A 13,844-nucleotide genomic window follows, 5' to 3' on the forward strand; every position below is an offset into this window, starting at 1 on the left:
CTTGGAATTTTGGTTTGTGGCAGCCAGGTTGACAAAAACAACATTTATTTTTTTGTAGTACTTTAATGTTTTGTTTTTATTTTGTTTGATTGTTTTTTCCAACAAAAGAAAAGAAACATAAACATAAAGACAGTAGTTGGAAGGGAACAGAAGACAATAAGAGGTTGGTTGGTCAAGTCCTTTTTCTTTTCTTTAATTCTTCTTTTTTGTCTCCCAGTTGTCACTTAGAAGAATTTCTCTCTCTCAATTTCTCTTTACCTTGTAACAAGTGCAAATACTTTATGACATCACATTGAATTGAATTTGATATACATTTGCTTCAACACCTGAAATTCATCATCTTTGATTATTTCAAACACATGGAACAACTTGTCAAGTTCATCATTCGTCCACCAAGGTATTCATTTCATATCCTCTTGCTCTTATGGAGGTGTAACTTTTTCAACATTTTTTTTTTTTAAATTTGTTTTATTGTGTTGGTGGTTCATATTTTCTGTTTTTCTCTTTAAATTCTCAGATGGGTTTGTGCTTATGCTTCTTCTAGTTCAGTTTAAATTTGATGGATTACAAAGTTTTGGTTTTTAGTCTTTTTGTAAACTTCAATTCAACTAGGCACAATTGAATCTTGGTTTATAATTATGAATCATCCTATTCTTTTTATTTTCTATAGCTAGAGGCTAGAGCAACATATAAGTATAGCTGTATAATCAGTGTTTTCACTTCCTTTGCATCACCATAAGAATCACGAAACTATCTTTGTTTTGGTGGAGTGTGCTATTACATTGTGTTAACTTAGTTTAGTTTGAAATTTTAGATCTATTTTTCAGTACCTCTAAAACTTTTACTTTCTGTTATGTAACTCTTACTTTACATAGTACTGTGAATCTGAGATTATAAAAACTTATATGCACTGCAAATTTCTTCCACTTATACTCAAACATAAGATGAACTAGCATCGACTTCTGTTATCTACAATTCTCACTTTTGTGATAATATGATTGTTACTGTTATGGCATGCAGAGCTGAATATGATCCAAAATGTGATCTATTGGATAATGAGTTCATGCTGAAAGGGAAATGGTTTCAACGGAAGGATGTTGAGGTATGCAGTATGGTTAAACAATAAATTCAGTATGTCATTAAAAGAATTGGATCTAGGGAAATGCTTCAAAAAATGATTTTATATTTCATAGTTAATAACTAAATTGTCAACAATATACTCATGTATGTGATGTTTCAATTCTATTTGTCACAAATAATGGCTTGATACCTTTCTCATTGTTATTACTTGTGTATATATAGAGGTTACAAGGCTATACATATAATTACACTAAATAATTACATATAATGGAAACAAATCAATTTCTGATTTATGTCCTTATTTCTAGGAACAAACTAATAAATATAATAAGAACAAATCAACTCCTTATTCACACTATTAATCAATGTAATTGGAGAGTTCTTGTTGATGTCATTCTTTGTTTCCATCATAGAGGTATATCTTAATGAGTTGATGATGTGAGTAATCAGGCTTTCATGTAATATTTATATTTTGCAGATAAAAAACGACCGTGGCGATGTTCTTCAATGCAGTCATTACATGCCTATAGTCAGTCCTGATGGAAAGCCACTGCCGTGTGTGATATATTGCCATGGAAACAGGTGACTATAGGACAATATTCCGTAGTTTTTCTGGTTAGCATACAAGTTGATGCTTCAAAGTTTTATTGTACACTTCTGAATTTGCTTTGAATTGAAGATACATTTCTTTGTTGCAAAAAATGAACTTGAATGTGGATGGTGCATTGATTTTAGTTTTTATATTGTTGTGCTTACATCGTGCAATGTTTATGGCAGTGGATGCAGGGTAGATGCCAGTGAAGCTGCTATGGTTTTACTTCCTTCAAATATTACAGTTTTTGCTCTTGATTTCTCAGGATCTGGAATTTCAGGAGGGGAGCATGTCACCCTTGGTTGGAATGAAGTAAGTGCTTACTCAATAATGTTTGAAAGAATACCGTTATCATTATTATGTGTGAACTTATAGCTATCTCTTTAGGGATTAATTTTCTTGATCTAGATTTTTCATAATCACACTTTAACAATGGGTAGCTATAAGACTATTGGTAGCTATAATATTTTCTTAATTGACATTAAAGTGTCAAGAAGAGCGAAAAAAATAAGTGTAGCAGGGATTAGAATATTGAAGTGAATGAGTGGACACACATAAAGAAGATATTGTTATCAGTGAATGTCTTTGAAAGTTAGAGGACTGTCTATTAAGATGAAGCTAACAGGAACTCATCCAATAAATCTTCGTAATCACAAATTCAATCCAAAAATATTACCAACTGATACAAATTAACTTTGGTAACATGTATATTGGAATACCATACATTTACATAATGAATTTTATCATGTCACATGTGCCTAATCCAGTAACCCTGATTTCTTTTTATGAAATTGCTTATATCACAGTAGACAATAAATGCTTGAGTTGAGTTTGTACTCTGCTGGGAGTTCGCATAAGGATTACTACCATTTGTTTTGTTGCCATTTTTTATTACAAAATTTTAACATTCTTTTCTATTTTCAGAAGGACGACCTGAGGGCTGTGGTCAACTATCTGCGGACGGATGAAAATGTGTCCCTCATTGGCTTATGGGGACGCTCAATGGGCGCTGTGACTAGGTTAGTTTTTGTTACTAACTTCTTCAATAAACTGATCAAGTTATCACTCAGAACTTGTAGTTAATTGCTTCAAAGAGGTTGAATACCATATTATATTCATGTATGCTTGTTTTTGTTATGCAAATAATCTTATTTTCATGTATGTATCTAAGCCCTTCCAAACATTCCCAAACAAACACGATCTTCTCATTAGAATTGTACTACTCACGTGCTTTTTCATCTTAAAATCCCTGATTGTGCAGCAATTCAATATTACAGTGCATTTGAGTTTTGTTCTTGCTTCTGATGATGTCATTCCTTGCAGCCTTATGTATGGTGCTGAGGATCCTTCAATTGCAGGGATGGTTTTAGACAGTCCATTCTCTGATTTGGTTGATTTGATGATGGAACTTGTAGATACATACAGATTCCGTCTTCCAAAATTCACTGTGAGTGAATTCTATTTTATGCTAGGAACTTGTGAATATTTGTAGTTTGCAACATATAAATATATTTAGGCATTACTGCACTTTTTAACTTTGAACTCTTTTTTCAAAAATGAAATGAAATAACTTTGAACTCATGGCTAACATCTGATTTCATTGACCTTGTTTATCTTATTAGAATATATTCTCATTGCCCTATGTTCTCCGCATTTATTATTAAATAAATAATATGCACAAGAAATGAAGCTCAATTGCTTAAAATCTGGTTAAAGACCATGTTCTAATGGGTTCATTGCATAAATGCTCTGTAATTTTATTTCCCATGTTACAGGTGAAATATGCAATTCAATACATGCGGAGAACAATCCAGAAGAAGGCAAAATTTGATATAACGGACTTGAACACCATTAAGGTTACTTTTTCCTTTTGATTTTTTTCCTATAGAAGTTAGTTTAATGAAAGAGGAAAATTTCAAGAATTTTGACGCATAAACATCCATGTTGAGAAGGAATAAATCTGTATGTTGGCTTTCACACGTTTAAAACCTTCATGTATTCATTCATTATTTGTTTGCATTGCAGGCAGCGAAATCTTGTTATGTTCCTGCTCTACTAGGGCATGGCATTGATGATGATTTCATACGTCCTCAACACTCAGATCGCATACTCGAGGCTTACAAGGTATATATGTCTCTAAGAGCTATTTATTCCTTTTATTTTTCATATTTAACTGATAAACTTTTTTTGGTGGTGTATATTTAACTGATAAACTGATTTAAAATAATGTCTTTATATGACATTTTGTGAATCTCGGCTACTTTAGAGCTTGATTTCTGCTTTCATATGGCTTCATCTGCTTTTTGTTTTGTGGCTGTTTATGCTTGTAGGGAGACAGAAACATAATAAAATTTGACGGAGACCACAACTCGCCACGTCCTCAGTTTTATTTTGATTCCATAAACATCTTTTTTAACAATGTTCTTCAACCTCCAGAGGATGAGCTCGGGGAATCTTTTTTTGACTTTACTAATGATTACTTTGGTAAGGTAAATTCACCATTCATGCAGCTCTTCAGCTCCATTTTAGTCAAAATACAAAATTCCATTCCACAACGTTATTTTGAAGCCTAGTGTTTATACTCAGGATGTTTGGCGATCTGTGCATGAATTAAGCTATGAAAATGAACCGTCATCTGAAAACAAAGGTATTGCTCAAATACCTTGTTCTGTCAACTGTTCTGTCAGCATTTTTTTATCCATGAGGATCTGCATATAGTGACCTTATTTGTGGAAATCTCTTAATTGTTTCTTTGGTGGTTGCAGAACCATCGACAAGTACCATGGACGCCATTAAGCAGGTCCATTTAAAAAGACCAATGAGCAGGATGGAGGTTTGTATTTATTTGCTCTTAGCTAATTTCAGAATAATAGCATGCAAACAGGCTATTGAGTTAGTAAAAACTATTATTAGTGAAATAATAAATTTATACGTAATAAGTTTAATCAAAGGCATGATATGAAGGGAGTAGGTTAGGAGATCAAACTTAGGAATGATGAAGTAATTTTGCATCAAACAAGATAAGTATTTTTGTATCGTCTCCACAGGGAATAGTGCGTTATCAATGACAGTTTAACATCGATTATCATTCAAAGTATTAAGAGTACTTGTTTGTTTGAATTGAAATGTATCTAGCTAAACTAATTGCAAAAAGTAAAAGTTGAGATAAATAAGGATTGAAACTTGTTAGGAGTAGCGTTCCTTAACCAAGCGTCACACGTAACCTAATTGATCCATATGAATTCTAGCTTTATAAACAACATTATCACAATCAATTCTAAACTATCCTTCGTGTCCAAAGCGATATAATTATTTCTAAGGTATCGTTTAAACATTCGTGTCCAAATCCCTTAAACGATAACAAAGTCGATCGGATGACTTAATCGACCGTGTCCAGCCTGATTAAGTATCCGAAAGCATTTAACTCTTGATTATGGTGATTATCGCAAGATTAACAAAGATGTCAAGTAAGTTAACCTAAGATATATTGCTATTCTAGCTCAAGATTCAAGAGTTTGTGTCCAAAGCATCTTGAATCTCATTGAAAGCATTAACACAAGAATAACAACAATATTGAATATAAATTGCTAGAACCATATATTGCAAGATAAAAAGGATTACATGTTTAGCAAGATCAAGTACCTCTCATCCCAACAAAGGGTATTTAGCTACTCATCATCATGGAAGCCATGCAAGGATGGATTGAAAAGGAAGGATTCATTACACTTGTGATGTCTCAACAAAGTATTAAGATCCAACTTCCAAAACCAATCTTACTCAATGAAGAACTACCTTACTTCTCCCTATGAAAATATCTAAACTAAAACCTAAGAGAAGCTAAGAAAATATCAAGCTAAGATATGATAAGATATTTACAAAGAATAGCAAGTGGGCTATTTATAGAATTCCCACTATGCTTGAGCTCGCCTCGCGAGCAGCCTTACTCGCCATGGCGAGTACTGTTTCCTTCACCATTAAGCTTCTGCCACGTCACCCTGGGAGGGTCAAACCGCCCTTACTCGCAACGGCGAGTAGCTCTGCTCGCCTCGCGAGCAAGGGGGTGCTCACGGCCTTTTGGCTTTGTTTTGAAGCTCGCCACTGCGAGCTGCTGTGCTCGCCTCGCGAGCAGTGTAGTACTTGCGGCCTTTTGCACTTTTCTTGGCTTTTTCATGCTTGCTTAGTGTCTTGAGGTCAAATCCTGCACAATTGGGTAAAGTAAGGCAATTAAAGCGTAATAAGGCAATTATCGCTTTTATCTCGGCTTTTCCTTAAATTTCTTGCAAAACAAGTAACAAAAGTGCTTAAAATATAACATGAAAATATCACTTCCTAGCACTTATCAAACTCTCCCCAACTTAACTCTTTGTTTGTCCTCAAACAAAAGATTGAAAATCAAACAAGTTAATAGAACAAGACACAAGTACAAAAGGTTTTGAAAACTTTCTCAGATAATGATTCAAAATGAATGTGCGTGCAAGGCTAAGTTTCCAACTAATTTAGAATTCTACTACTAATATGAGATGAGTCCTATGTACAAAGCTCATGCCAAATAGTTCAAAACAATAATACATATATTCACGAACCACACCTAACACACTTCTTTGAAAGTAGATAAACAATTGAAAACAAACAAATGAGGGTTATGAACACACATCCGGAAATCAAGTTAACATTCCAATCAAGTTATGTGTCCATCCAAATATCATTTCAAAAGGCATAAAGAACATGGATCAAAAGGTCTTTGAGGGTTATAACTTGGCTTGGCTACAAAAGAAATGTCATATGTGGGGCAATTGAAATCAAAAAGCCTAACAATTAGGAACATTCCTTGTATCAACCATTAAATTTCACAACCTTTCCTACCAATCATTACAAACCCTTGGTGCTTAAACATGAAGCACTTTGATCTTGACAACTTATTTTCTTTTTGGATTTTTCTTTCTTTTTCTCTTTTTCTTTTTCTTTTCATGTACACATTGTTTTTCTTTTCTTTTTGTATTTACAACAACATGTTGTCTTGATCAAAGATAAAATTACACCATTGTACTTGACAAAAGATTTACATCTACCTTCTCTCCCCAACTTGAATCAAAATACACCCTATTTGAATGTTCCTTTACTCTAAGGCAAAAGGGACAAATAACATTGAAAGTTTGGGGTTCAACAATTAAAAACAACTCAGAGTCCTAAAGTGCGTCAAAGATGAACTGAATTTTGAAAAATTTAAAGGCAACTTCATCAAGCATTGTGCTTATGAAATTGACAGTTCATAATTGATGACTCCGATTCATTTGGCTCAAATGGGTTAGCAAATACTCGCTCTTCTCACAAGGTAGGCTATTTGTGGTCAAGTAAGTTTCACTCAATAACAAAAAATGTGCCTTGATCACTTCCATGCCTTCACACAATTAAAAACAATTATTGGATTTAACATAAAACAACTGAGTTAATCAATGAAAGCCGGTCTCCTTGCATATGTACAAACATTTGAGGTTTCCTCACTTTTAGCTAGTACTAAGTGGTTCACAAACAAATAAATTATTGTAAAGAACTAAATGAAATGAAATTTGCGCAAAGTACTCGTTCCATATTCGAGTAAAAAAACTAGAAAAACTGGAAAATTGTACCTTGGCTTTGCGCTTTTAATTGTAACTATGAATCAATATCAATCATCTGAGAATTGAAATTTAAGCTTTGGCTATTAAAACCACAAGGGTACTTGATCATACAAAAAAATATATATATGCTAAACATGAATTTGACTAATCATAATACGAAAATAAACAATACTAAGATAAATAAGACATCACAATACTAATTAAATTAATTGTGCCAACGAAACACAATACAACATAACACAATACGATTGTACTAATACAAAAATAAACTGAGTCATTAGTGCTAAATCAAAACACAAAAGAAGTAACATTGTTCAAAAAGTATCAAAAGAGAAAGCAAATGAAATATAAGGAAGACAGCAAGAAAATGAATGAAAGCTTGATAAAATCACTCTATGAAGAACTGGCTTTCAAGACTTTTCCTCCTCCTTAAGATTGCATATCATCATCCGAGCCATCGTGAGAAGATGTAGCACTCGGTACATTTGCTGGATCATCTCTATCATCATCCTCATCACCACCTACATTTTCTCCCATGGTTGCATTCTCATGCCCTGCAAAGTCTCCAACCCCTCCATATGGACCTGGCATGCCCTCAGGCCAATTAACATAGTTCTGAAAAGCCTGTGGTGTCATGAACTGATCCATCACCTCCTGTGGGTAGCCTACTTGCTGCTGCATGACATACTGAGATTGTTGGAAGTAGGTGTTTGCACGGTTTTGGGCTGTCAGCATATTCCAAGTGTGCATATTGCTTTGATGTTGCCACTGAACGTAGCTAGCAAAATCAAAGGCAGCAGTGGGTTGGAATGGCATGGGTTCTTCCTGTGGAGGAGGTGCCTGAGAAGATGAAGCTTGCTTCCCCTTACCTTTATCTTTCTTAGATTCACCCATGATGAAACGGGTGATGAAAATATCATTGATGGGGTTGCGAATTTTCTCATGAACGGCAGAAGGAAGCTTCATACCGGTATCCTTAATGAGTCCCATGATGAGACCGGGGAAGAATAGGCGGGCTGCTGGCTCACCCTTCCCTTGTAAAGCGACTTTCCTCAACTCCCAAGCAATGGTTCGAGCTATATCCACGGGTTTGCCCTTAAGAATGTAGTAGATAAGAGGGCACACTTCCACAACACAATCGGACATGTGGCTACTTGGCATGACATTGTAGAGGATAAACTTTTGGATTATTTTGGCCGGGTTAGTCATGAATTTGTATTGGCAGCGGTGTTCTCTCCCGGCTTCACTCTTGTCATAATTGAAACCCTCAAGCAAAAGAAATCGTTTGATTTCTTCATGAGTTTCATCAACCTTAAAGTGCCCCAAGTTTTGTTTGGTGTGAAATTCATCATATTCATGGTCATGGGGTAGTTCGAAGGGATTGCCAAGGTATTTGTTGATGGCTGCCCTATCAAATTTAATGGTGCGACCCCGGACAACAGTCTCATATGGGAAAATATCAGTGAAGGGGTTTTCTGGAAGAGCATTGGCGTAAAACTCACGCACAAGCTCAGCATTTAGGTTGGTCATGGGGTTTCACAGTCTATCCCACCCTTGGTCTTTCAAAAGTTTAGCAATCTCCCCGTAAGGTCCGTTAGGGCTTATGTTAAACACTCTCTCAGCCCACATGTTTTGGTCGAGTAACTCGACGTACCTATCCTGATGGTAACGGGTTTTAAACCTGGATGAGTCGAAGTTTTGGTTTCTAGAGGGTTGGGGTGCAGAGGTTTCACCCTTCTTTCTCTTTTGAGGATTCTTAGGAGCCATACCTGCAAAACAGCCAGGAAATCCATACACAATACAATATAACAGTTAAATATCAGTATGGAAACAAATCAGCATAACTGGCATCACTAAGAATGGAAACCAGAACAAAAATTTTCAAGTTCTGAAGCTACTCGCCTCGCGAGCAGCTCTACTCGCCATGGCGAGTAAGCAGAAAAAATCTGGGTTTAAGAAGAACACTCGCCTCGCGAGTGATGAAGCTCGCCACGGCGAGTGACCCAGATATTGGCCAAAATCGAATTTTTAACAGTGGTTCAGTTTCAAAAGGTATCCTAACCCTAAATAAAGCAATTGCGCCCCTTTTAGTGACCTAAATATGAACTGAATCATGCCTTTGCTTTATAATTTAATTTTATGCCACAAAACCCTAATTTTTATTTTCAAAAATTTACAAAAAGGGTTACTCAAAAGATGTGGCTAAGAAAGAAAAGCAATACAAAATTGTACATGATTCTGTTTTCTCTTAGGCATATGGGTTCTAAATCAGAACAACAGTTTCAACAAAAATCAATCTTCTAATCCTAGGGTTTACATGAATTCGAAATTGAAAAATAGAAGTTGAAGAAACAAACCTGTGGGAAGATTAAACTGATGCAATTTGCAAAATAAAGAGAAAAGATTTGGATACTTTGAAGATTTAGGGTTAGTGATGAAAAATAGAGAGAAGAATGTGAAAAATTTTGATGAGAGAGAGTGTAAAACGAAAATGATAAGGGAAAGGATAATGATGGGTGGTTAAGGAAAATAATGGGGGAGTTAATGTGAGTTAGTGGCCTTGGGATGTGTAACTGCCCAACTGAGCTTACTCGCCTCGCGAGCAACACTACTCGCTGTGGCGAGTGATTTGGTCGTTTGACCCATTTTGACTACCTGCATGCTCGCAGTGGCGAGCAGACTTACTCGCCTCGCGAGTGATGACAATTTTGAATTTTTGGTTTTCTTTTTGGCTCCTGCTTTAGATGGTTTGATGTATGCACATGATCCTAATAAATAATATGCCTAGAAAGCAGTAAAAAAGACTTACAACGTTGGGTTGCCTCCCAACTAGCGCTTGTTTTACGTCTTTAGCTCGACGCCTTTTTGGTTAGGGCGGCCAAAATGAAACGGAAAGCACATCATCTTTTGTACTCCTTCGCTTTGGGAGAAATTCCATGAACTTTAGGAACAAATGATTTGGAGTCCATGACCTCCCTAGCTTTGGTTTATTGAACAAGGTGCAAATTTCATCAATGACTCGATCGATTTCAACCTTGTTCATCTTCTTCCCTCTTGTTACCATTAAATCTTCCTTGATTTGTAACCGTTCCTTTTCCTCAACCACCCTTGCTTCTTTAATATCAACATTTGTAACTACCTCATTTTGAACACAAACTTCTTCAACAATCTCTCCGACTCTCTCAAACATGTTTGGATTATTTTCTTGTTCTCTAAGAGTGGATTGATTGTTGGCTTGGCTATCCATGATTTGTGCTTGAATCAACCCAATTTGAAGTGATAAAGTCTTCGATCTTTGGTTGGTGATTTGCATGTTTATCATGGATTGTTGCATGAAGATGTTCAAAGTATTTTCAATCACCTTGTATCTCTCATCTTCATAAGAATGTTGCTGATACTGCGGATAGGATTCATACTCGGGTGGAGTATAGAAGTTGAAGTAACCATGATCAGCCATGATTTTGGCTTGGTGGTGATCCTAAAACGGACACAACTTACAAGAAACTTTTCTTTGTTTATCAACAAGGGGTTAATACAAACAACTATCAAATAAATAAAACTATTTACGGATTATATACAAATACTTAAAACGATATATCAATCGTTCTATCTATAATAACTAAACACCATTCCCCGGCAACGGCGCCATTTTGATGAAGTAATTTTGCATCAAACAAGATAAGTATTTTTGTATCGTCTCCACAGGGAATAGTGCGTTATCAATGACAGTTTAACATCGATTATCATTCAAAGTATTAAGAGTACTTGTTTGTTTGAATTGAAATGTATCTAGCTAAACTAATTGCAAAAAGTAAAAGTTGAGATAAATAAGGATTGAAACTTGTTAGGAGTAGCGTTCCTTAACCAAGCGTCACACGTAACCTAATTGATCCATATGAATTCTAGCTTTATAAACAACATTATCACAATCAATTCTAAACTATCCTTCGTGTCCAAAGCGATATAATTATTTCTAAGGTATCGTTTAAACATTCGTGTCCAAATCCCTTAAACGATAACAAAGTCGATCGGATGACTTAATCGACCGTGTCCAGCCTGATTAAGTATCCGAAAGCATTTAACTCTTGATTATGGTGATTATCGCAAGATTAACAAAGATGTCAAGTAAGTTAACCTAAGATATATTGCTATTCTAGCTCAAGATTCAAGAGTTTGTGTCCAAAGCATCTTGAATCTCATTGAAAGCATTAACACAAGAATAACAACAATATTGAATATAAATTGCTAGAACCATATATTGCAAGATAAAAAGGATTACATGTTTAGCAAGATCAAGTACCTCTCATCCCAACAAAGGGTATTTAGCTACTCATCATCATGGAAGCCATGCAAGGATGGATTGAAAAGGAAGGATTCATTACACTTGTGATGTCTCAACAAAGTATTAAGATCCAACTTCCAAAACCAATCTTACTCAATGAAGAACTACCTTACTTCTCCCTATGAAAATATCTAAACTAAAACCTAAGAGAAGCTAAGAAAATATCAAGCTAAGATATGATAAGATATTTACAAAGAATAGCAAGTGGGCTATTTATAGAATTCCCACTATGCTTGAGCTCGCCTCGCGAGCAGCCTTACTCGCCATGGCGAGTACTGTTTCCTTCACCATTAAGCTTCTGCCACGTCACCCTGGGAGGGTCAAACCGCCCTTACTCGCAACGGCGAGTAGCTCTGCTCGCCTCGCGAGCAAGGGGGTGCTCACGGCCTTTTGGCTTTGTTTTGAAGCTCGCCACTGCGAGCTGCTGTGCTCGCCTCGCGAGCAGTGTAGTACTTGCGGCCTTTTGCACTTTTCTTGGCTTTTTCATGCTTGCTTAGTGTCTTGAGGTCAAATCCTGCACAATTGGGTAAAGTAAGGCAATTAAAGCGTAATAAGGCAATTATCGCTTTTATCTCGGCTTTTCCTTAAATTTCTTGCAAAACAAGTAACAAAAGTGCTTAAAATATAACATGAAAATATCACTTCCTAGCACTTATCAAGGAACTAGATTTCACTAATTTTGAATGATATTCTTGTCCAACAGGAAGAGAAATGTGATGACTTTTCCTCATCATCGTCAACAATGCTTAGCTTTGAACTATCAAATGGTAATCTATATGATCCTCGCGTTCCTGCCATGTTGGATGATGATCAGTATGTGGAATATCATCTTGATGACCTTACCGGCATTCCATCTAATGCAGAGGAAGAACAAAGAGTAAGTCTACTTGTTGGCTATCATACACATAGTTTGAAATTTTGAATGCATGATGTTATTATACAATAAAAGATGAATTGTTGTTTTTATAGTCTTCTCCATATTATATTCAGATGTTGATGGAAGCATTGATAGAATCTCTAAAAGAATGCGAAATACAATATCTGCAGGTAGAACAACCACCGTTAAAATCATCTGATAAAGATGACTCACATGCTTCTTCACACGAGATTTCCAAACCTATGGAGACAGAATCGTCTTTAGTCAAACACAGCATGCATTCAGCAGCACAAATCACTAACGCAGCAGCATTTAATGTCTGTGAGCCATCGAAAGCTGAGTCAAATGCAGCCTCATCACCATCATCACTGGACACTTCATCTGGCAATACATGTTCTTCACATAGTGATAGTTCTGCTAGCTCAAAATGTTCATCAGAGATTGATATATCACATAAAACAAAAGCCACGTTAACTGTCATTAGGAATCCAGCAGGGCATGTCATGAACGGCTTAATGCGTCGATGGGATTTCAACTTTTTAAGAAACAGTAACAAACAGCTAAAATAGTCAAGTCTTATTTATCAATATAGGAGGTTATACATTGTTTTTGTCACTATAGAGGAAAAGAGTTTGTAGTTTGTAAAATGCTTGACAAAAGAAACGAGTTTCTTGTGTGTAAGTTTAGCAGGTGTGAATTATCATTTAAAAGATCAGTTAATGTTCTTTGAATGTAAGAGAGGATTGTTGTGTTTTTACACTCATACAACAAAGGGTTATGGATTTCTCAATTTATTGCCTCAGGCTTATGTTTATGCATGATGTTTTCTGAGCCTTTCTCAGATGCATTTGTTAAATTTTGCCGCATTTTTCCTTCCACGTATATGTTAGTAATTAGATTAATATTTACTCCTTCCTCCGGGTTTTAACCCAGGATCTACATCTCTTTATTCCTTAGCTCAAGTCAAACCATTTGTGCTACCCAACCCTCCTCTTCCATGTAATAATATTGCCTCATTTTACCTGGAAAAAAATTCATAATTATTGTGAAGATTTTAGTCCCTGCAATTACATTGGGTTTTTTTGTTTGTTTTAATCCCTTAAGTTTTTTTGTTTAGATTCAATCCTACAAATTCAAATATTGTTGCTTTTAGTCCTTATTGGTAAATGCAAGAGTAGCAGTGGAATTGGTAATTAAAGGGGAAAAACAAAAAGGGAGTCTGAACAATTTGACTTGTTGGAATTCGTAGAGGAAGGTGAATGGTCTTAATGGGATTTTAGGCAGTAATCAACTTTTGTGTCATTTACTACTAGATTGAAAGTGGTATAGGAAAAA

At 35.6% G+C, this 13,844-nt stretch overlaps 1 protein-coding gene across 2 annotated transcripts; it reads left to right on the forward strand.

Moving 5' to 3' along the window:
* Positions 1–256: 256 nt before the first annotated feature.
* LOC146944453 (uncharacterized) lies at positions 257–13,311 on the forward strand. Of its 2 annotated transcripts, none has more exons than XM_085742848.1 (13): positions 257–397; positions 1,021–1,102; positions 1,559–1,662; positions 1,858–1,984; positions 2,597–2,691; positions 2,996–3,119; positions 3,448–3,528; positions 3,698–3,796; positions 4,003–4,161; positions 4,259–4,319; positions 4,438–4,505; positions 12,336–12,509; positions 12,623–13,311. In XM_085742848.1, the coding sequence occupies exons 1-13, from the start codon at positions 360–362 to the stop codon at positions 13,076–13,078; spliced, it is 1,668 nt and encodes a 555-aa protein (XP_085598974.1). In that variant the 5' UTR covers positions 257–359; the 3' UTR covers positions 13,079–13,311. The 2 variants fall into 2 exon arrangements, with proteins under 2 accessions (XP_085598974.1, XP_085598975.1); XM_085742849.1 differs by having other exon boundaries at positions 12,680–13,311.
* The last annotated feature ends 533 nt before the right edge of the window (positions 13,312–13,844 follow it).

The sequence above is a fragment of the Medicago sativa genome, chromosome 2 (assembly GCF_051527215.1).
Source record: "Medicago sativa cultivar Bolivia chromosome 2, Bolivia_mono, whole genome shotgun sequence".
NCBI lineage: Eukaryota > Viridiplantae > Streptophyta > Magnoliopsida > Fabales > Fabaceae > Medicago > Medicago sativa.

Bases quoted from the DNA above. Each gene is read 5' to 3' on its own strand.
- LOC146944453 (XM_085742848.1), top strand. From the start codon at position 360: ATGGAACAACTTGTCAAGTTCATCATTCGTCCACCAAG. The intron at 1,663-1,857 runs GTGACTATAGGA...TGTTTATGGCAG, and splicing joins ATATATTGCCATGGAAACAG to TGGATGCAGGGTAGATGCCA. The intron at 3,120-3,447 runs GTGAGTGAATTC...CCCATGTTACAG, and splicing joins TCCGTCTTCCAAAATTCACT to GTGAAATATGCAATTCAATA.